Genomic DNA, 24,252 nt, shown 5'->3' with positions numbered 1-24,252 from the left:
TAACTGAAGACATAACTCAAAAACACAGAAAGCAGGTGCTGAAAAACAGAGTTTAGATAAACCAAAGATTTCACTCAATTAATTCTACTTTTAAATACATCTCTGTCCCAAGCAAAATATACACCTGTCACAAACTGGGGTATTAGGACAGATTCTTAACGCTACTACTTCCAAGAGCTGTTGCATTGAAACGTTAGTCACTTTAGGAAAATAAGACTTTATGACACAAACATGTCTTTCTGCTGAGAAATGAACGCTGGGCACAAAGCCTTTAAACTTCATCGAAGTTGCATTAGTCGATGTATCTGCCCTTCTTTTGAGGATTCACATACGCCAATACTTTTCCCCCTAAATCCTCTCCTCCTGCACTACTCCTTTGGTTCAAGGACACTTAAAACTTCTCAAGTTTTGAAGTCTAGTTGATGAAATGGTCAACTGCTTGAGGCAGCAGTACTGTATTTACTACACTGTAATGGTAGCAGATTTTATTTTGAAAAATTTGTATGAAGCTTATCTATCTATCTATCTATCTATCTATCTATCTATCTATCTATCTATCTATCTATCTATCTAATTTTGACTACCAAGTGGTGATCAAGATACCTTGTTCCCAGTGATAACTGGTCACCTGGGCTGCAAGTTCAGTGCCAGAGGCTGTGGATGCAGTACCTGCAGTACTCGAAATCGCCTGGGCCACCCCAAGATGCTCTGAGGACCACGTGGTACTAGTGAACCAATAAGGGCTGGCTTAATGCAAGGCATGTGCCTTAACCTACAAATATCTGTCTGGTTCCAGCTCTTAACTCTCTAAAAATCTGTGCCATTATTGTTTTTATTTTTCTCAAACTGTGCCATTACTGAGAAAAACATGAGCAACAAGAAAATCAGGCAGTGGGGCTGGAGCGATAGCACAGCGGGTAGGGCGTTTGCCTTGCACACGGCCGACCCCAGTTCTAATCCCAGCATCCCATAGGGTCCCCTGAGCACCGCCAGGGGTAATTCCTGAGTGAAGAGCCAGGAGTAACCCCTGTGCATCGCCGGGTGTGACCCAAAAACAAACAAACAAAAAACAAAACAAAAAAAAAACAAAAAAAAAAAAAGAAAATCAGGCAGTAACAATTACCTGCAAGTAACATTTAATCATCTTCAGTCTCCCACCCTTTTTTCTGGACTAATGGCTCCAATATCTGTCATGTGCTTTTAGTGGTAATTTGCCTGCTTTCTTTTATTGTTTTCAATTGAAATCACTGTGCGATACAGTTACAAAGCTTTCATGATTGAGTTTCAGTCATAAAATGATCGAAAACCCATTGCTCCACCAGTGTGCATTTTCCACCACCAATGTCCCCATTATCCCTCCCACTTCCCCCTCCCCATCTCACCCCCTGCCTCCATGGCAGGCACTTTCCTTCTTATTCTCTCCCTACTTTGGGTGTTCTGGTTGGCAATACAGATACCGAGAGGCCATCATGTGTGGTCCTTTGTCTACTTTCAGCACACATCTCCCATCCCAAACAATCCCTCCAACCATCATTTACTTAGTGGTCCTTTCTCTATCCCAACTGCCCTCTTCCCCAGCCCACAAGGCAGGCCTCCAACCATGGAGCAATCCTCCTGGCCTTTTCTCTACTGTCTTTGTAACACGGTGTTAGTCTGGTATGTTATTTTATATTCCACAAATGCCTACTCACTTTCTAGGAGGTTCCTCGTCCTCCCTAATTTCACTATCTTCTTCTTTCACTTCTACCTCTACTTCCACTTTAATTTCTTTCTTCTCTTTCTCTTCTTTTACTTTCCCTGATTTTCTCCGTGGCTTTGGGGTTTCCCTGAAAACACAAACATTTCAATAATGGTATCTTTTCAAATAAAACCATGTCAGCAAGGTATAGAAGGGGGCTGTCATTCCTTCATTTAAAATTATGATCCTCAGCTCACGAAATGTGATTTACAACCAAGAAACTATTATATACTCAAAATTGTGGATCATCCTCTGATGCTTATGATGCCCTAGAATATTATAGTCACAAAAAGAAACAAAAGAAACATTCAGTCAATTTATGATAAAACAAAGACACCATAATTTGGATATAACCAAAACAAACTTCCATAAATAGGAGAGAGGGGTTGTGGAATGTTAGAATTGCCAAACAAGGGTCATTTACATTTAGTCTCTGACAAACCCCTTAGTCTGTCGATACGTCAAAATAAAGGCAAGTATCGATGCCTCCCTAACTTTTCATTGACATCTCGAGAACAAAGTGTGAGACATGCCTTTCTAAGTGGGGTTTGTAGGTCTCATCCCTTGGATCATCTTTGAATGGTATTTCTTCTTCACTGATTAACATCTCTTCTTCCTCTTCCTCTTCCTCCTCACTACTAAAAAAAAAAATACTAGAGTTGAGATATTGTAGTGTTAAGTATTGTGCCTGATGCATCTTTTCTTGTAACTTCTATAGAGGTAGCCCAACATACACAGTGCTTGTTTTTAATTTTCATCCTATGATCTACCTAGTAATTGGGACTATGATACAGATGCTTTATAGTAGTAAATCACAGATTAAACATACACAAGCCGCAGATGTTACCACTCTAGCCAATAAAGGCAAAGTGGTGATTCTTCAGTGTTTAGTTAGCCCTTTCTTATGATACTATGTCTAGTAAACTGCTGTTATACCATTAAAAAAAAAATCAACACATACACATAAATCATATGACATCACTGAATATATGACTAAATTTTAACATTCTATTCCTAATAAAGGCTGTTAAGCCCAGCATGGAATATGCCAGAACACAGGAAGTACAGCACACATGATTTCTAAACTTCGTACCAAACGATATGGCTGAGCTCTAATTTAAGAGAAAAACTGAATCTAAACTGAATTTAAATATGGAAACTGAAATTAATTTCTTATAGCTTAATCTCTTATATAAAATATAACTTCTGAATTCTATAAGGTGCTCATGCTCTCTGTTCTCCAGGGCTTAAAGATGAAATATGAAGTTTCTTACCTAATGCCGCCTGGAGACTGATGTTCTTCTGGAACATCTGGAAAAATAAGGCCCAAAGAAAAGTTTATCTATGGAGCAAAGGACTGAAACCAAATTACTATCTGGGACAATTAGACAAAAGGAAAGTATCTAAAAAGAGAGAACCCTTTCTTATACACCTACTAATGCAATTTAGGCCGTTTTGGTAAAAGGTTGACAATATAGCAAAAATTCAAGAGGTAATTAGTTGTTAAATAACAGATTTTCTACTTGCAATGTACCATAATCAAGCTGATCAGTATTTGGTTCTGACTTGCAGATGAGCTGCAACGAACCAGTCTTGGATCGAGAGCTCCGCGTGTTCTCCGTGTCACGATGCCGTGAGAGAGATGTCCTGCTACTACTGCGCCAGCCTCGACTGGGTCTCGTCGCAGCAATGGAAACTTCCTGAGAGAGGGCAGAATCGTCGTCTTCCTCTTTCTCTTCCTTAGGATCTAGATAAGAACATATACCACACTTTCTAAGTAGAATTAACCACCATCTCTATTGATCTACTATTGCAAACAGCCAAAGGATCAATTTGGGAAGGCTGGGGGGTGCGCCTCCAGGCTATGCTCAGGGTCTCCTCTCAGTGTGGTGCTCAAGGGCTCCTTCCATCAGTGCTAGAGGGTGGTAGGGACCCCTAAAAGCATCGAAGGGTGCGAACCCCCCAGTATCCATGGGTGAGACTCCACAAACAAACACAAAACAAAATTCACTCCTACTTGTCATTACTCCAAATAATTTTTGGCCTTGTCTTCTAAGAAAGGGAATTCATTACTAATATATCCTACAGATTCCTTGGAAGTGCAACTTTATGAAAATAGTCAAATAAACTGACTTTGCCACAGTCAGAAAATCAATATACAAATGAGGAGTTAAGTTCCCATGGAGTACTTCTTCTCTGTTAACAAAATCACCAGAATTTGTCAAAACCCAAGTGTGGAGAGGCCCTGGGTTCTCTTCAGTACCACAAATAAATTTTTAAATATCTGAGTACATAAATGTTTACCATTTTCACTTAGCACACTACTATGTAAGTATCCAGCAATTTCACCTATGTGAATGTCTAATAATTCCAAGTTTACCAGTATATCATTTCACCTAGTACACTAGTATATTAGTATACACAGGGATGTGTATATATATATATATATATATATATATATATATATTCTAGGAAATAAATGGAACACAGAATCATTGTAAGATGTTAGAATAGCTAAAATAAGGAGAACAGTTCAAATAAAACCACAAAATGACATATATGAACTAAGTTACTTTATCTTTTCCAAATAAGTATGCATATACATACCTTATATACATAGGAACTCATGGGTGTTACATATCTACAAGATTAAGGCAACTAAGATTTTTGCTTAACATATTTTAAATATCTGAAAAAGTGTCCTCCTCTGTGGAACAGGAAGTGATGGGGATGCTTGAACTACACTATTTCAAAGTGTGTGAATATACCAAGGTAATGGAATAAAATTAGTTTGAGAGGTAGAGAGGAATGAGGGTGGGAACTAGTAAAAATCAGACATACTATTATATCAGGAATATTTTCTTTCAGTTTTCCTTCCTACTCTTTGGCCCCTCTCACTTCTAAGTTATAAACATTTCAGATTAACATTAGTATCAAAAGACAGTTGAAAATATCTTAAAGACAAATCTAGTCTAAGAATAATCTAGGAATTTTTACCCTTATTAGTAATGTAAAATCAAAGACAAGTTGTTAAAGATCTCAAAGCTACACAGACAACCATCTACTTTTGAAAGTTGTATCTTGAAAGTAATAATCAAGAACTTTTACATTGAGTTCAAAGATGCTTTAAGAGAATTTCTTGAGAAGTATTTCAACAGGATCCACAAAATACTCTAATTTTAAATACCAGAATTATTTACTCAATCCAACTACATTAATTTGGACTTTAAATCTACTTCATGAACTCCTGTATTCAATAAATCTTTTCTCAATGATAAAAAAACCTGCATGCCTTTACCCTTTCATACTGTGGATCTTCAGTTCTGGCAATGTTTTACGCAATTTTGGTAATTTTATGACCATGCTTATCCCCATAAAAAAAGCATAAGAGTTTATTTACTTACTTATCCACTATTCTTTGAAAGTTTGGTCCTAAAGACAACATACTATCAGAAATAAACCACCAAAAATATCCCTCAACAGAAACGCGTGCATATACACACAACCTCTACCAGAAACAACTTTAAAATATTCTGCAGAATAAGGTCTCAACAAGTAGAAGACATTAATATAAAACCAGTAATTGCACTTGTCCAGTGTTGCCTTCGGGGTTGAAGGGTGGGGGGCACACCATTCATTACCTAGGTAGCTCAAGGACTCAAGACCATTACGGAGTCTGGCTGTTGAGTTCAAACCTGGATTGCCCTTGAGACACTATCAGCTTCTTTCGCTTGCTGGTGCCTAGTTTGCGTCCTGGAAAGATGATGAGCAGTACCTATTTAAGGCTGCTGGGATAACTGTGGGTTCACTAGCCCTCCTCTATGCATCCCCTCTCCGTTGCATAACAGAGCTACAGAGGGGTTCTTAACCCGGGGTGATTGTCTACACTGTGGCACAACCAGCAGTTTAAAACTGAAGGGCCAGGTCTCTTGGGCCTCTCAGTGTCAAAGTGAAGTGGTGGCTGGTGGGGTTCAGAGAACTGTTGGCAAGAGGTGGCACAATCTTAGCCGCCCCCAATCTTTAAAGACTTTTCAAGTTCTGCTCTGGGACTGGGTTTGTGTTTTTAATAAGTCCCTATGAATCACAAAGTTATTCATGATTAGGTTTCAGGTATAGTGTTCCAACAAATCACCTTCACCTGTGTCCTCTTTCTTCCACCAATGGGGAGGCCCCCCCACAACCCACCCTCCAGGGGCACTTCCCCCCCCACCCCTGACTTCTGACTTTGGCTGCCCATAGGTTTTCATACATAACACTGGACTGACTGCCTTTAACCTACATCATGGCTCCCTTTGTGTAGTGTTCCCTTCCTGTCCTGTCCACCCCAGGGTTAAACTGATGACCAGCTCTCCAGTTCTTTGTTCCTGTTGCCTCTGGGCATTTGTTATTCCACTATTAAGTTTTTTTTTTTTTGGGGTCACACCCGGCGATGCACAGGGGTTACTCCTGGCTCTTCACTCAGGAATTACCCCTGGCGGTGCTAAGGGGACCATATGGGATGCTGGGATTAGAACCCGGGTCGGCCGCGTGCAAGGCAAACGCCCTACCCGCTGTGCTATCACTCCAGCCCCAAGTTCTTTTTTTTAATATACTAAGTATTTTATTGTATGCTGCTGTATATAAAATAATTACCCTTCTGAAATAGAAATTCATGAAAATTCAGAGGTAGATGTTAAAGCAGAAAAGTTTAAGTTTTTAGTACAGCACACGTTATGGGTAAGCTTCTGTACAGGCTTCAAATTTAATTCCGGTGAATATTCTGCTTCATGAAAACGGGGAAACCTTCCAAAGATTTTATCTACAAAAAGGAACAAACTTTCTGGGGTCTGAAGGGATTCATACTTGAAGACACTCCAGTCAGCCGGGGGGCCTGCTGAGCATTCTGCAGACAGAACTGTTTCAAATCTGCAGCGGCCTGGGAAACCTTCACGCGGTTGAGCCCGGCCTCCAGCCGGAGCTGCTGCACCACTTTCTTCATAGCGGCGACACTGGAGGAACCAGACATGGCGCACGCGGGAGCTGGGCCAGAACGTTGTTCCGGATGGGTTGGGTCTCCACTGCTAAGTTTTTGTTTCGGGGCCATGCCGAGTGGTGAGTAGGGGTTTCTCCTGGCTCTGTATTCAGGAATCACTCCTGGCAGGACTCAGGGCACCCTCTGGGATTCCAGGGATTGAACTGGGATCAGCCACAGGCAGGCAGGTGCCCAACTGCTGTACTGCTTCTCTGGCCGTTATTTTTCTTTATAATCCCACATATGAGGGAGCTCATTCTGTCTTGGTCTCTGTCTCTCTAACTTCACTCTTCAGATCAATCCTTGTAACAGCAAATTGTACAATTTATCTTTTCTTATGGCTGAGTAATACTCTTGTGTGTATTATGAACCATAGTTTATCCAGTCTGCCCTTCAGGGAAGGGGTGGCACACATCTGTCGGTGCTCAGAGGTATTTTTTGGCTCTGCTCAGGAGAGACCCTTGGGCCACTGTCCCCACTGACATCGACATTACTGTGGTGTGTATGTCACCCCTAAAGAACAAATGTGATGCTGACATGTTTCTGTAGGTCGAATGCCACACTTTATTTGGATTTGCTATTTGTGACCTAAGGCCCCGATTGGTTCCAGGAACCTTTCCAGAAGCCGTGTTACAGTCCGTTGCCCTTTAGCTTCCTGGTGTGTTGCAATTTCTCAGATTTTCCGTGTCCAGCAGGTATTCTATGAAGTGTCCCTAACTTGATTTTTCCTTATAGACAATTTTGTTGGTTTTGTATTAAGTAAAATAGTTCCACTGAGGGGCTGGAGCAATAGCGCAGCGGGTAGGGCATTTGCCTTGCACGCGGCCGATCCAGCTTTGATTGCCCCGTCCCTCTTGGAGAGCCTGGCAAGGTACCTGTGGCGTATTCAATACGCCAAACACAGTAACAACAAGTCTCACAATGGAGACCTTACTGGTACCCGCTCTAGCAAATCGATGAACAACGCGATGGCAGTGACAGTGAATTGTAAAAAGGAACCGAAAGAAACAATGCTATATTTAAATTTATGAGAAAATTGCCAAGCAAGATTTATCTGGCAAACTATTCTCTAAAAATAAGGGGAAATTAGTAAGTCAACCCTAGATGAATAAAAGCAGAGTTTTTTGTTAGTAGACCTACTGTCAAAAGTACTACAGTATTCCAGGCTTAAATGAAAGGATACTATACAGTATACTATACTATAGCAAAGCCATGAGGAAATAAAACTCCTCTTTTCATCCCATCTGACTTAAAAGGGTAAGATAGTCATTCAAAAAAATCTGTGCTGATGGGCATACATAGTAGAAAGACAAGCTCTGGTTCTTTTCTTTCTCTCCCCTTTAAATAATAATTTATGCCTTAATTTTTCTTTCCTCACACTTTAGTTTATAAAGCAGTTTAAGAGAGTCTAACCATGACATGTTTCTGGGAAATTTTAAGCTAAATAAAAGCTCTACTCTTAAAAGTTCTATTTTTCCCCTAACAACATCATTCATGCAAGTTCTCTGCCACTTTATAGTACAGTACTGTCTGTCCTCCACTGTCCAATAATATGTTCATTATTTTCTTTTGATGCTACCCCAGATCACCTTTATATTCTCCAAGCCACTATCCATCAGTTAAAAGTCACTTCCACGTTTTAGGTACTTTGTTACAGCACCCCACTTCTCAAATCTGTTATTACCTTCCGAGGACTGTCATGAAAGTTAACCACAGGGGCTGGAGCGATAGCACAGCGGGTAGGGCGCTTGCCTTGCACGCAGCCGAACCGGGTTCGATTCCCAGCATCCCATATGGTCCCCTGAGCACTGCCAGGGCTAATTCCTGAGTGCAGAGCCAGGACTAACCACTGTGCATCACCGGGTGTGACCCAAAAAGAAAAGGGGGGAAAAAAAAGTTAACCACAAAAGGGATAAGAGAAACAGCACTAGCGATTTATATGGATCTTCCATGCCACCAAAACTGCTTTCACTCCCTACACCACATGGTGCCCTGATGATGTCTTGGTGTCTTTAGTGGGGGGCCCCTGAGTACTGCTGAAGTGATCCTGGGGGTTGTGGAGCAATGCCTCAATGGCGGGGCAATCCTCACCACTGCAGGCAAAATGATTTTGCCGGAGTTTAAAAACAGCCCCTTCCTATGATTAATCCCCCCTTCCTCAGAATACTGGACACTACATGAGGGGGTGGGGCCTCCCCAGCTGGCAGTTCTGTGAGGACGCCAAAACACACTGCGGCTTGGGTTCACAGGGATGGGGATTGCCCAAGCAAAAATACAAATAATGAAGGAGTTTTCTGATGTAAACAAGATAGACTGTCTTATTAGCCAATGTCTTTAATTTCACCCAGCACTTTCTGCACTCTCCAGTAAATTCCTCTTAAGCCTTTTGCCACATTTATTCCCAAGTACATCATTCTTCTAATGCTATCGTAAATGATGATTACAGGTAATTCCAAAACTTTAGTTTTTTTCACTGACAATATACAGAAACACAGGCGCATTTGCTGCCTGAGCCTATGTGCTGCTTGTGCCCATGTGGCACATGTGGTGCCCAAGCACATGTGTCGCCCGCATCTCCCCCCTTGAGATGTGTACTTTCATGCTTTTGTATCCAGTGCTAGGATGTGTGTAGAGCATCCTCCACCCTTGGAGAAGCCCGCGTTCTTTCTTGAGCGCGTTAATCCTACTGTTTTTTCTTTTCCACTTATCCCTTCCTCCTTCCCTCAGAAACCTCTAAATAAAATCTATTTACTTCAAAAAAAAAAAAAATACAGAAATACAAATGATTTTCTGTTCCTGTTAGGTGACTTCATGCAGCTTTGTAGTTTCCCGCCTTTAGTCTTTTGGGATGTTGCCTTGAACCCACTATGACATCATAAAATGGCTGGACTGGAAGATTTAAAATTAAAAAGAGGAACAGTAACAACTTATTTTATTTGAAAAAAAAAAAAAAAAAACCTTCAGGGTTTTACTAGGCCACACTGGCAGGATTGAGGGACTGCTCCCAGCTCAGTGCTCAGGGGGATCATAAAGCACAAGAGATCAAATTTCCTCCACCTGCATGCATTCACTCCAGTTTGCTAAGCTCTCTTGAGCCCCCAAAATATGTTTTATATACTAAGATGTCTTGATATAAGCAACAGCTAATACAAGAGTTAAGTGAGAAGGGGGGAGCAGCAGGTAAAGAAATACAGTTTAGAGGGGCTGGAGTGATAGCACAGCGGGTAGGGTGTTTGCCTTGCACACAGCCGACCTGGGTTCAATTCCCAGCATCCCATATGGTCCCCTGAGCACCGCCAGGAGTGACCCAAAAAGAAAAAGAAAAAAAAAAAAAGAGAAAGAAAGAAATACAGTTTAGAAATTCTCTGAAACAAAGTTGCAATCTGCCAGAAAGAAGCTAAAAGTTGTGAGTTTAACCAGATCAAAGGAAATCGGGCGTTAACAGGTAGAAGATAGTACCAGTTACCTCTATTTGTTTGGGAATGGCACTCAAATTAAAGATCTTCAATCAGTCTGGCCACTTTTAAATCAAGTTTGGAATTCAAGGGTCAGGGATTATTACAGTAGAGCTAATTCCGTTCTGTTAGAGATTCTTGTACACTCAGATTCATTTCACTGTAAGGATGGGAGGAGGGGAGGGGGACACACCTGGTGGTGCTCAGGGGATCACTCCAGGCAGGCTCAGGGGACCATAATGAAATGCTGGGAAGCAAACCCGGTCAGCAACGTGCAAGGCAAATTCCCCACGAGCAATACTATCATTCCAGCTCCCACCAACTCTTTTTGACAAAAAGGATCTTTACATAAAAAGATATTACTGTTACAACTGTATAAACTTGTCAGTTTTTAAAAAATTTTAAAATTTCCCCTCCCCTGTGCTGCTGTCAATCCTGGCGCAATGACTGGGGAGGGGTGTAGGGTGTGTGAGTGTGTGCGTACACACTGCACTCGTGACTGGTTGTGATACTCCTATACACAGGTGCTTGCCAGGGATTGCACTCCTAGTTTAGTTAAGGCACAACCTGGCGGGGCTTTCATTTCCCAGCAGGGTGACTGTCCCTTCTAAGGTGCTCACCCCCCGCCCCCCCATCCTGTTATGGATATCAGGCAACCCCAGGCATCTGAACTCATGACACCAAACTCAATCCAAGCACACGGCTGCAACCTGAACATGAGGGCCATTCTAAGTTGTATTTATTATTTATTGTCAGTAAATGTTTGACTCGCACTCCTACTTTATACACATACACATGTCACGAAAATGGCTTGGGTGATAAAGAAGTCCTAAGTGGAAAAATTTTCTGCTCTAAGCCCCTTGGTATCTTCTGGGTCCCCAGAGATCCTTCTTATAAAAGGTAATAGCAATAACCAAACTTCTATAAAATAATTTATGAGTAGACCATTCTTTTGTTTTTGTGTCACACTCGGTGATGCTCAGGGACTACTCCTGGTTCCACAGTCAGAAAACACTCTTAGCAGTGCCCAGGGGACCATACAGGATGCCAGAAATCAAACCCGGGTTGGCCATGCGCAAGGCAAATGCCTGACCTGCTGTACCATTGCTCTGGCCCCGTGAGTAGATCATTCTTATACTGAGAGAAAATAAAAATATGGCTCCTGTTACCTGAAGATAAAGGACTACACGGTTAACTGGATGAAAAATACCCAGACCCATCAAATTGATGATCAGCCATTCGAGACACGAATATTTTTATAATAAGAGATTCAAGTTTCCAAAACCTAATCAGATTTGCTTCTGTTTGTATGATTTGCTATACTCTGTAAATTATTCTGTAACTTAGCAGTAAAGACCATTTTTAAATATTAGACAATCTCAGCAGTATTAAGAAGTCAAAAAAAAGGAGGATTAAAAGACCCGATTTAGACCAATTTCTAAGTATCACTCAATCTGTGAAGGAAACTGCCTTAGCTACAACTGTTAGCGTATCCGAGGATGAAGACGGAATAACTGCGGCCTCATGCCTAGTGGTGCTCAGGGGACCATATGGGTGCTGGGAAATCAAACTGTGGTCAGTCTCTCGCATGGCTCTGTCCCCCGACCTCCCTTCCCCAAAATCTTTTTCAAAAACAAAGAATACTCCTTATTTCTTCCATAGGTCTTTTCCATTCGAGATACTTAAGATTTTAACTGGGAAACTAAGTTATCCAGCAAGAAGTTTCAAAGTCCCTCAAAAAAAGAACCATGGAGACACTTTCTTTGTACAGACACTGAGATATCAAAAATTAGAGTTTTTATATTAGAATACGAGAAAAAGAGGAATGGTTGATATATTTAAGAGAAGATGGTATAAACAAATGTGTTCCCAATGCAGAAAAAATGAAATAACCCAATGAAATGAAAACTAGTAATTTAAAAACAACAATAAAAAGCAAATTCTCCTCTATCCCCTTTAAATACTGGTGTTATGTTGCATAACATTCACTTTAGGTACTCACTGCTCCTTCACAGTAAAACTGTCCTGTTTGTCCCATTTGTTCACCCCTCTCTTGTTCCTGTTCCCTTCTGGTGGCCAGCAACTGGTCATCCAGTGTCAAAATTTTTTTAAAATTTATTTGGCTCACGTGTTTATCTATATGTCACATAAGTGAAATCATATGGCTTTTCTTCTGTGCACAGCTATTCTTTGTACAATTATATCAAAGGTTTTTCATCTGAAGGAAAATATGCAATTTCAAGTTGCTTGGAGTACAGAAAACAATCCTGAAAACTATCCTTTATTTTCTACATCCTCTGATATGTTAATATATCAGAGGTAGTCAAATGTCTAGAAAATAACAAAATCGGTTCAAAATTTTGGAAAAATAAAATCAAACTTTGAACTGAGTACAAAATCTAGCATTGCAAACTAACAGAATAACTTTCTAAGAAGTTAAATGACAAGGAAAAGGAATTGTAAATTTTAAAGAGCACAGGACAAAGTGTCTATTATAGCCATCCTGTCTTTATGCTTCTCTATCTGTAGTTTATTCAGAAATGAAGCAACTTTTTTTTTTTTTGCTTTTTGGGTCACACACAGTGATGCTCAGGGGTTAGTCCTGGCTCTGCACTCAGGAATCACTCCTGGCAGTGCTCGAGGGATCATATGGGACACTGGGAATCGAACCTGGGTTGGCCGAGTGCACGGCAAATGCCTGACCCGCTGTACTATTGCTCCAGACCCTGAAGCAACTTTTTTTTTTTTTTTTTTGCTTTTTGGGTCACACCCAGCGATGCTCAGGGGTTACTCCTGGCTTTGCACTCAGGAATTACTCCTGGCGGTGCTGGGGGACCATATGGGATGCCGGGGATCGAACCCGGGTCAGCCGGGTGCAAGGCAAACGCCCTACCCGCTGTGCTATCGCTCCGGCCCCCTGAAGCAACTTTTAAAGGCAAACTAATAAAGAGACAAAAACGACAACTGGAGATAATCTTTTTTCCTTAAACTGGAAACTTACCAATTACCTTTTATTGACTGCTTACTGGATTCTAGATACTAAATTACTCTGCAGTAAAAAGCTGAACTTGAATTCAATGCCTGAGCTCTGATTCTAGATCCAGACAGAGCATGAAGTGGATTAGAAGGATTCATTTTGTGATTGAATTACCTCCAATGCATTTTAAACTTTCACTGCAAAGCATGTTCTAAATAACAGGCCAACTCTGGTCACAGACAGCTACACAGTGAATTATCTTCAACAGTCCACTATATTCTTAAAGTTCTCCAGGCAATCAAAATAATATTACCCATGAGGTAATTTTAGCTCTGATAAAGGCAGAGCTTTTATAAATTGGGGTTTCTGGCTTTTGTTTTAATGAGAATAGCTTTGGTATTTGATTGCCAGCTGTCTCTACATTTTCTCCACATCATAAAGTTTCTGAAATGAGTTCTGAAGGAACACAAAACTTGGCAGACAAAGCTGTATTTTCTACTCAACAGCAATAACAAAATTTCAAACTTGTTATACCAGTCACAAAAAATTTTCCTCCTTCACAGTATTTCTGCCTGGTATGCAATGAAATCTAGAGAAAAAATTAATCAGGATTGGAGATATAGTAATGCAAACAGGGGTTCAATCCCTGGCACCCACATGGCCTCCTGAGCACCTCTAGGAGTAAGCCCTGCACCCCGAAGGCTGTGGCTCCCTCTACCCACCCCCCAAAAAAAGGGGAGAAATCTGGGCACTGACCCATAACTATTTTCAAATCAAGTTACTGGTTCCTTATCAAACTTAAATCTTCTAAACAGCATAAAATCTATGCTTTAAAACCTTCCCTATTCTTGGGGCTGGAGTGATAGCACAGCAGGTAGGGCGTTTGCCTTGCACGCGGCCGACCCGGGTTCGATTCCCAGCATCCCATATGGTCTCCCGAGCACCGCCAGGAATGATCCCTGAGTGCAAAACCAGGAGTAACCCCTGAGCATCGCTGGGTGTGACCCAAAAAGAGAAAAAAAAAAAAAAAAAACCAACCAAACAAAAAACCTATTTGGGGCAATTCTGAGTAGGATGTTATATAATGAATTTGGCATCAAGGAACTGGCCCAACATGGTAAGGACAATTTTAATAAACTAACCTGGTCAGAATTGCATTTAAAAAGTGAAAAATTTTTTTTAAGAAAAGAATGCAGAAATTAACTTCTCATTCCATCCTGGTGGTAAAAGACTACATTTAATACGTACATATACATATCTGGCTTTCTGAAACTCTTCAAAGGAAGAGCCTAATAACCCCCAATTATTTAGCAACTAAAATCTAATACCTTTATTTCTGAATTCCACACACTACATTTATGAATGTCTACCATTAAAAAGATTTTGTCTTTATTTTACTCTATATTTGTGTACCAGTTACTTAAAAATTTTAAAAAGTTAATATAGGTAACCTGATCTTCCAATATTGTATGTACTTCTAAGCAGTGTCAAAATGCTCCTGCTATTATCTAAGTCAGGCTCCACCTACTATGCTATTACTTTACTAAGTTAAATCACTTTTAAATAGAAACAATGTGATTATCAAGCTGATTATCAGATTATCAGTTTATCAGACTGAAACTCATTCTACTTTCTAGCAGATATAATCAATGTGAAAAAAGAGAAGAGTGACCAAGTCTTACCTCTATCAGTTACTTTTTCCACACACCTGAAAGAAATGAGAATCAAATATTTAATAAACAACCTTACAAATTTTCTACAACACAGAAATTATCCCAGGTTCTTCAGAGCCATGCAAAAAACATCCTGGGCAGTGCCATCCACAGAGCTTTCTGCAGAAGCAAATAATCCCTATATGCCCTGTTCTATGGTAGTCACATATAATAAGAACCTGAATACAAGTTATAATTGTGTTGAACTTTTATATTAATACAAAGTAAGATACCACATGCAGCTATTATTTATGAGGGCACACAGCTAGAATAGAATTCAAAAAATTGTTTTGAACGCTAATAAGGTTAAAGAAAATGTCCCATTAGCAAGTTATAACAGAAATGTTCTCAAGGGCCCAAAAGTACAATGCAGAAAAGACATTTGCACTCTGGTGTTCACTGCAGCACTATTTACAATCTTAACTGCCTAAGAACAGATGACTCAAAGAAACTGGTCCACAGATACAATGGAATACTACTTGGCTGTAACAAAAGATGAAGGAAGTCATGCAATGTGCTGCTTCATGGATGCATCTGGACAGTATCATGCTAAAACTAGAAAGGGGCAGACACAGAATGATCTCTCACACTTGGGACAGAAAGAAACTTTGGAAGGGAGTAACAAATGCCCAAAGGCAATAGGAAAAAAAAAAAAGCAAGAGAACTGGTTTCCAGTGGGAATACTGCCACTGAAGGTCGGGGGTGGGACCAGGCCAGGGGAGCGGTCACTCTGGAGGAAAAGGAAAGCTGAAAGGAGGTATCAAGTGCCTAGAATCAGGCTGCGGAGACAGTGGTGAAGTGGTCACTGGTGAATGGACTTGTGCTGGAACACTGTATGCCTGAAATTCAATCATGAATAACTTTGAAGCTTTGAAATTCACAGTGATTCAATTTAAAAAAGGAAGAAAAAAAAAGAGCAAAATGCCCTTGATTTACAAACAAATGCATTAACTATGGGTGAAACGGTCAATGTTCGAGATTTCCTCTAAAATATATCTGGAAAAAGAATCAGGGTAGTAAGCATGGCAAAAATCTCAATAGCTAAATCTAGGCGATAAACAAGGAGGTTTCATTACTCCAAACACAACATGTCTTATCAATCGTTACCATAAAGATATCTGCCAGAGTATTCTAACCAGTAGAAAAATCTAAAAAGTTGAAACCAATATATATATATATACATATATAAAGAATCTTGTTACAAAAGAATACCCCCAAAAAGCTATTTGCATAACACAATCTATTCTTTTTAAAATAGTACCATTCCAAAGAGCTTTCTGCAGAAACAAATAATCTCTATATGCCCTGTTCTGTCACATATACTAAGGACCTGTATACAAGTTATAATTATAACTTTCTACAGCTATTCTTTAAAAAGAATAGCTATCATTTCATTACATTTATAAAAGCAAATGTGGTATTATAGCTTCAATTCAAATTTTATTGTCAATAGCTAAGAATAAAAACGAATGCTAATTTTTAAAACCCTGTAAATATTTCAAACACTTATGGAATGGTTAGACGTTTCTATTAACATCCTGACCAATACTGAAAGAAAACTCTGACTCTTACACTACTGGTCATCTTAGTAATATTAAAAAAGTTTTTTTTTTTTGGTTGAGGATATTACTGTTCTTCAATCTCACTATTTACCCTCACCTTTCCTACCTAAGGAATAGCCGCAAAATACCAGTCCAAAGGTTTTGTATCATTCTATTTTCAGCAGGTCAACAAACCAAAAACTGAATTCTGAACATCAGAAAATAGAATATATAGCTTATCTTTAAGATTAGCCTCCAAATTTTAATTTTTAAAAGGTTCGTTAAAACCTTTAAAGAGGGTCCCCTGAACCTGGGAGATAGCTCAAAGAGCCGGAAAGCAAGCTTTGTATTTGGGGGCGCAGGGTGTGACCTTGGCACTTCTGCTCCAGTCCGTGCAGGAGCACCTCCAGAAGCAACCCTGGAACCTGGGAGGGAGGAGTCATCGAACCATCCTTGGATGTAGCACTCCCTTTAAAATTAAAATAGAGAGGTTGTCTTCTCACCAAACTTTCAGTAAGCAACAGAAAGCTCACTATCCAATTTTTATGTGTATGAAACAAGGCAGTTTTTATTGAACTAAATTTACTTAGAAAGCACAGGAGGGGGAGAGAAAGAGGAAATAACATATTCAAGAAGGTGTGGACTTCTCCAGAATGGAAAAAAAGCAAGCAAAGATACACAATGACAAGCAAGCAGGATACAGGTTCAATGAAGAGCAAGCCGCAATCCAATTTTTATCTCTGTGAATTAGTTTGCTTCCTAATTGGAAAGAGTTTTCAATCTAAATCTATTTACTGACCTTTTAAGCCGTTTCATCAAACACAAGAAACAAATATAGGTTAAACTACTGCTTATTGATAATGTTTCTAGAAAGATGATGGGACCTGGAAAATAGACCTGAATGCAATGAACATTTTATACTGAGGTTGAATCTCTTTTCAAAACTATTAAAATGTTTTCTATTAAGCAGATGAAATCAAGGTCAGGAAGGCAAGACCAAGGTTCAATAAACTGATACTCCAAAGCATCTTGAAATTGAAAGAATTAATCTCATTTCCTACTTTAGTTTGAAAATGTTTTCTCTCATCCTGAAACTCTGCAAACCATATGTAAGCTTCCACTAGTCAATATATCATCTGCTTATACCAAAAGGTTCTTGAAAACAACGGTCTTATTTATCTTTATAAATCCTAGCTCAGCACAGTTCTCAACAAAGATGAACAGAACAGAAATGCTGTAGGACTACCAATTTCTAGGGATTGCATTAAATTGCAAATGTTTAACTAAAACACTCAGAATAAAGATTTATTTTAACAATCCTTTATTTTTTTCTTGGGTTTGGCCATCTACTGGGGCTCAGGGCTTACTCCTGGCTCTCCTTTCAGGGATCACTCTTAATTGTGCTTGGGGCAGACCCCAGGCAGGACATGTGTAAGGCAAATGTCTTAACCACCCAACAATTTCCCCAGTCCTTTAATGATCCTTTCAAAACTGTAATTTTAAGTAATCAGATAGCCCTAAGAGAAAAGAAAATTATTATTTTTATGATAACGGAGAAAGGGACAATAAGGAATGAAGACTATTGCTTCTCCAGAGAAATATTAGAGGAAAAAAAACTAAAGGAATTTAATAAAGTCAACTAACATTCATATCGTCAAAATATATTCACTAATATTATTTGATCCAGAGTTTTAAGGGGAAAATCATGCTATAGGTAAAACTATCACAATACTAAAAATCTACTCAAGATTGTTGAGATTGTTTCTCAGAAGTAAAGCTAGTTAAGAGAGGGAGGGAAATACGGGAAGGACAAGAAGGGATACAGAATACTGGATTCTCAAATTGGTAGGTAAAAATGGAAGGGAAGGTTTGAAAGTATAGTTACTAACCATTTTATGTATGGGGGGGACGGTAAATCTGGTGGGGGGGATAGTTAAAAGGGCAGAGAGGAGCAGAAAGGATAGAATAGCAGTAAAGGCACCTGAGCACAGCAGGGCTGCTGGGTGTGGCCCCAAACCAAAAACAAAACAAAAAAAGGCTGGGCATGTGCTTTGCATGCAGTAGCCTTGCCATGTCATGGTCTCCTGAGCACCGCAATGGGTGACCACAGCACTGAGCCAGGGGTAGCCCCTTACTTGGGTAAGGGAAAAGAAAAAAATTATACACAATTTATATGAAAATGCCACCGTATACTATTTATACAGCAACTATGCCACGTTGCAAATGAGCTTTTAACAGAATTTTACAGGCTTTGGGTTCCATGCTTCACACAGCAGTATTTTCCAAGCTCATCTCAAAGGCGTCAACTAACGTATCTACTATATATTGATCAGGAGATGAAGGTACATTTTAAGAAATGTATCCTATGAGTTTATATCCACACGTGATCAATATCTATTTGAGTACGTAAAGGAGGCTTAAATGTAAATTTACGGAAATTAGAATCCTGATTGCAGCTGAGTAAAACGTGGAAGTAGTTTTTTGTCGTACACCAATCCTTAGTTCTACAATGGATTCTCCGATTTACATTAGTACAAAAAAAAAAAAAAGAAAAAAGAAAAAAGAAAAAGAGAAGGAAATCACACCTAATGAGAAACCTTTGGATTTTAGTCCCCTCCCTGAGAGGCTGTTAAATCACGCATGCCAAGCGGCAGACTAAACTCAACCTGGAAAAGGGCCGCTTGCAGCCTGCAGGCCTGGGGATGTGGCACAAACCCATCCTTGCTAGCCTACCTAGGCCGTACCGCGCACAGGGGACTCACGCCGCTGAGGCTAGTCTTTCCCACTTGAACTTTTAAGGCAACAAACGAGGTTCTAGGGAACAACAAAAATGGGAACGTGCAGCGTTTACAAACAAGAGTGCTCAGCACCCTGCACGCGGGCTCTTGCTTCCGAACAGTCTCTGCTTCTGCCTGGGGCGGGCCCTGGGGCCGCTACAAGGCCCAGGACGCTCTCCCCACGGTGCTATCCCCCCCCCGCCCCCGCCCGAGATCTCCGTCGCTGGTGCCCTCCCCTGTCCCCTGCAAAGCCCTCCCCATCAGACTAGCTTGAGGAATGAAGTTCCTGCAAGAACGCCCCCACCAAATCAACGCAACCCCAAACAGCTCCGTGGCAGCAGCAGCAAATCAAACACGTCCCCTCCCCGTTCAGTGGCGTGAGCAGCTCCCCCCACGCGCCCTCCTCCCCCTCCTAAGAAGCCCCGTTTTCTACAAACGAGTGGGAAAGTGATGCGAAAAGTTTTGCAGGACCGGAGTTAAAGAAAGAAGGGGGGGGAAAGAGGAAGGACCCACTGCCCCCCTCCCTCCCCACCCGTTCCCCGGGACTCTCCCCCCGCCCCCCCCCCACCGCCAGCAAAATAAGCTCAGAGCTGCGGGCTGCAGGGGCTGCGCGGCGAATGAATGGCGAGCGCGCGGGTGTCCTGGGTGGCCTTCCTAGCGGGGCATGATGTCACGTTAGCGGGGAGCGGCGGACAAAGGGCGCGCGGGGGGCCGGGGCGCAGGTAAGGCAGCGGGCAGCGGGGTGGGGGGAGGGGGGCCGCGGCGGGTGACTCGCGAGCCGTGCGCAAGAGGGGATGTCGCGCACAAAATATAAAAACGTTTATTTGATTTTTTTTTTTTTTAAAAAAAGGGACCGCGGGGCGGCCGCACCGCGGGGACGGGGGGAGGGGGGAACGAGACGGGACGGGACGGGGCGCGCGGGCGGGCGGGCAGGCCGCGGCGACGGGGCAGCGAGCCGCGCAGCCCGGTGACATCTGGCGTGCGGGCCGGCAGGGGGCAGGGCGGGCGGCGCGTCACGTGGAGCGGGCGCTACGGGAGCCGAGAAGCCTGCGTGCGGACCGACACGGGGGGGGGGCCGCTCCCCCACCGCCGGGAACCCCGCGTTACTCACAGGAGTCGCGGACTCTTCTTGCCCTGAGCCGGAGACGGGGGCTTCGTGGCGTGGGGCTGCGGCCCGGGGCCGTCGGGAAGCCTGGCGCTGGGGCTGCTCCTCCGCCGGCGGGGATACTCGGCCTTCCGACGGCGCGATACAGCAGCAGCCGCCGCCGCCGCCGCGGCCGCCGCCGCCGCAGCGGCCCGGCCCCGATCGCGACCTCCCCTCAGCACGCGGCTGCTAGTGGTCCCCGCAGGTGCCGCCGCCGCCGCCGCCGCCGCCCCGGAGGGCTGATGTGGAGGCTCCTCCGGAGTCGCCTTGGCCGCCGCCGCCGCCTCTCCCCCTTCCTGGTCCTGCTGCTCCGGGGGTCGCGGCTCTTCCGTCTCCCCCGGCATCGGGGCTCCTCCGTCCCCCACCCCCGTGTCCTAGGCGGCGGAGGCGGAGGCGGCGGCGGCCGCGGCGCTGCTCCCCCCCCGCCCCCTGCACCTCCCGGAGCGTCCGGCTCACTCTTCCCTCAGCGCTCCTCTCCCCCCGCCCCTCCGCCCGGCTCCCGGAGCAAACCCCCCCGCCCCCTGCCAATCAAGGCCGCGGCCGCGGGCGGCGCGCGCGCGTCCGCCACGGACGCCCGGCGGGCCAATGGCAGAGGAGGGACGGCTCCTTTGCCCCGCCCCTCACGGCGCCTCACGCAGCGACGTAGCGGGTTCCCGCCTCCACCCCTTCCTCCAGCCAATCAGGAAACAGCTCCGAGGGAGCGCGCGAGGTTTCCTTCCCCGCGCACCCGTTCTCACCGTTAAACGGCTGCGTCTCGCGACAATCCCAAAGTGACCTTTTTTTCCCCCCTCCGGAGCTCAAACACGCGCCAGGGGCTGTGGGGAGTACAGGTCTCGCGAGGAGGTTGGCGGGAGGAAAACGCACCTCTTTCCCCGCCTTGCGCGCGCCCAGAACTGGATGCGCGCGCACCTGCCTCCCTGAGGAGCCGCTAATGCCACAAGGGCGCTTTTTAGCCTTCCTTAAGCCGCGGGAGTAGCCTCGGCGTTCTTCTCCCGCCCCGAGCCCACTTTCCTGTCTGTGATCTTTCTGTCCCCAGCGTCTCCAGGTCTTGCGGGGAGAAGGGGAAAAATTTTTGAGCTGTCGCTTCTCCTTTAAGAAAAAAAACGCCGTCGCCTGCCGGATGAAAGTCCCCGAAAAAATGGCGGCGGCAGAACAGAGGCGGGGTCGTGAGGGCAGAGAGGGCCCGCCTCCTGGCGCATGCGCCTGGGCGGATTGTCCCAAGGCATCCTGGGAAATGAAGTTGTACTTGGGCTTTCTCGTCAGCAAGACCGTCCTCGTGGGTGATGGGAATGGGGGGCGGGGCTGGTGCACGATGGGAAAGGTAGTCCCCTCCTTCCGCAGTGCGAGTTTACGCGGCGAGGTCAGCAGTGTTTCCGGGTTAGGGCGCCACGCCTGCGCAGTTGCGCAACCGACGGTTCGTCTTCTGACTGGTCAGGATTGCCTGCGACGCTTTCCCCCGCTTCTCTGCGGGATGTTGCGAAGCAGTTTTTTTTTTTTTTTTAAGTCTTTTAAAAATGAAACTCACTTAATAGTCCCTGTCTTGATGTGACTCTACGGCACCTGACCTTGGACCGGCTAGCACATGTCTTTATTTCCCGTCATTCTGTCTCTGACCTGTGAGCTCGAGGAGGACAGGCACCGAATCACTCGGTTCCGTCCGGTCGTGGAGGACAGAGCACAGTCCCCACTCCTCGCGTGGTTCTTAATAAAAGTCTGCGGGAAGCCTGGTCGAGGTGTTTTTTTGTGCGGACGCTGAAAGCTGGCGGGGGCTGATGTCCTTGGCCCGGGGCCCTGGCCCCGAGGCACGGGTGACGGGTTGTTCGCGTGACGCGGTGACCTACTCAGTCTGAAAGCCTCCCCGGTTCTCCCCGCCCCGAAGCCACCTGCTTCTGCGGCTTTAAAATGTTACTGCGTGGCCGGAAGCGTGGTCGGAATAGCGGCGTTGACAGCAGCTACTCCGATCCATTACCGAGCACTGCTGAGCTCTTTATTTTTCAAGCGCCCAGCCAGGGTTGCCCTTTGCTCCTCTCCAAGTTGAATGGGGTGATGGCCTTGGGCCGCTTGCATCCCGACCTTTTCCCCATTTTATGTTTTTTGGGGGCCACACCCGGTGATGCTCAAGTCTTACTCCTGGTTCCGTGCTCAGGGGTCATTCCTGGCGGAGTTTGGGGGGCTATGTGGGGTGCTGAGGATCAAACCCGGGTTGGTGCAGAACAAGAAACCTTCCCGCTGCAACTTTGCGCTGCACCCTCACCCCCCCACACACACCCCCCCCCCAAACAAAGCCCTTTTTTAACCTTTCATTCATTTAGAGTCCAGGAGCTGTTTGCAAGAATGAATCTTCACCCTGGAAAAGAAAGTATCCGAGATTAAAAGCCTCAAAAGCGAGCGCATAGAAACCAGATCTGGGGGTGCAATTCTTAAATTCACATTAATCATTCAGTGAAACTGCAGATGGAGTCCAATATTTGTAAGCTAAGTGCTGAAGTGCGTTTTTCCTTGCAGCATTTTGGCTCATGGTTCAGACTTAGGAAAATGTTCTGTATTCGCTGTTGAGTGATTTTGCATTTTGACTGAGCTTCAAAGGCTTTTCAGTTGTAAAACTGACAGCATGACTGACGGGTGGCCTGAGCAATAGTTCAGTGGGTAGGGTGTTTTCTACTGTCTGGGTTGGATCCCTCATGCACCTCTAGGAGTGATTCCTGAGTGCTGAGCCAGGTGTGACCCTAAAGGCAAAACAAAAAAAACAAAAACCCAAAACCAGCAACAACCCAATAACAACAACAACAAAACACACAAAAAACAAAAACCCACGAAAAACCCCAACCAAACATAAAACAAGAACAACCTGGCAGCATGACACTGGGAATTTTTTCCTATGTGTTTACTGTGAGCAAGCTTTTGGAACAGTACTGACATCCAATGGTTGCTCAGAGAAACGCAGAGAGGGAATCTCCTGTCCCTTAAAATTAGTTTTGGAGATAATGGTGAATGATTCTCTTAGATCAACCTTGAAAAAAAAAAAAGGCCTCCGTGCTGTAAGCAAAAGGACATAGTCTTTGAAGTTAAATCAGGGTTATTTTTAAGCAGTAGCAAAGCAATGTACTACCATTGCCTTTAGCTAGTAACTTTTTCACCCTTGGTGTAAATAAGAATTTTACCTATATCACGGGGCATCATTACAGTCCTTGATAAACTGCCTCCTCATGATAGGCCTTTTTTTGAATGTTTTGTTGAAGGCAAATAAAATCAGCAGGAAAAAGAAAGGTAAAAGTGAACTGCAGAGAGAGTGCTCTAAAGCAGTTGTGAACAGTTTCTGCATATTTGCGACATCTGCAGCTAAACATCTGGTGACAAATCTTCCAGTTTAATTCTTGGTAACCTCATTTTGGGCCACTGAAATAAACCAGGCCCAGGAAATCCAAGTGCATAAGCCTCTGCTTTATGTACTTTATGGATTTGCAGTTTATCCAAGAAAGCAGTTAAGCATAATTTCTGGATAATTTAAGAAAATAAAGATAGCAAGGTGAATTGGTGTGGTTAACTTTGATGGCAGTTTTATAATGGAGATCGCGTTCATGCTTCTTAAATTTAAAACAGTTTTGGATGCAGTCAGGAGATTTGCGAGGGGAAAAACACAAGTGTGCATGCATCAACTATAAATTCAGAATGAATCCTGGCTCTGATAGGAACCAAATATAATTTTGCTTAACCCCAGCACCTCAGTGCACTGTCAAACTCAAATTCTGTTTCTTTTCTTTTAAAAAAAAAAATCTGACAAAACCTCATCAAATCAAGAGAGGAAGTGCTAGGCAGATACAGGAACCAAATAGGGTCATAGAAGCAGCTTCACTCTGTCTACTTCAGTTCCTTTTTGGTCCTCAACTTCAGCACACA

The 24,252-nt window shown here is 43.4% G+C and overlaps 2 protein-coding genes across 5 annotated transcripts in view; both read right to left on the bottom strand.

The window, feature by feature from the left end:
* Positions 1–20,828, bottom strand: part of ZFP91 (ZFP91 zinc finger protein, atypical E3 ubiquitin ligase) — a 30,529-nt gene extending 9,701 nt beyond the window's left edge. The window contains exons 1-6 of one of the 4 annotated variants that reach the window (XM_055141378.1): positions 20,323–20,828; positions 14,864–14,889; positions 3,327–3,485; positions 3,013–3,049; positions 2,272–2,373; positions 1,692–1,826 (exon numbers count right to left, since the gene is read on the bottom strand). In XM_055141378.1, coding sequence (XP_054997353.1) covers positions 1,692–1,826; positions 2,272–2,373; positions 3,013–3,049; positions 3,327–3,485; positions 14,864–14,889; positions 20,323–20,699 — 836 coding nt within the window. In that variant the 5' untranslated portion in view covers positions 20,700–20,828. Of the gene's footprint in view, positions 1–1,691; positions 1,827–2,271; positions 2,377–3,012; positions 3,050–3,272; positions 3,486–14,863; positions 14,890–20,322 lie in introns of all 4 variants that reach the window. The other 3 variants (XM_055141376.1, XM_055141377.1, XM_055141375.1) reach the window with 3 other exon arrangements.
* Positions 6,343–6,947, bottom strand: LOC129405552 (guanine nucleotide-binding protein G(I)/G(S)/G(O) subunit gamma-5-like). Its single transcript, XM_055141380.1, has one exon. It carries the CDS (start codon positions 6,819–6,821, stop codon positions 6,537–6,539), a length of 285 nt encoding a protein of 94 aa, XP_054997355.1. The 5' UTR covers positions 6,822–6,947; the 3' UTR covers positions 6,343–6,536.
* Positions 20,829–24,252: the final 3,424 nt, after the last annotated feature.

Source organism: Sorex araneus, chromosome 6, assembly GCF_027595985.1.
Source record: "Sorex araneus isolate mSorAra2 chromosome 6, mSorAra2.pri, whole genome shotgun sequence".
Lineage (NCBI taxonomy): Eukaryota > Metazoa > Chordata > Mammalia > Eulipotyphla > Soricidae > Sorex > Sorex araneus.
The sequence above is the reverse complement of the archived record's forward strand: the minus strand, read 5'-3'. Positions and strand labels throughout refer to the sequence as shown.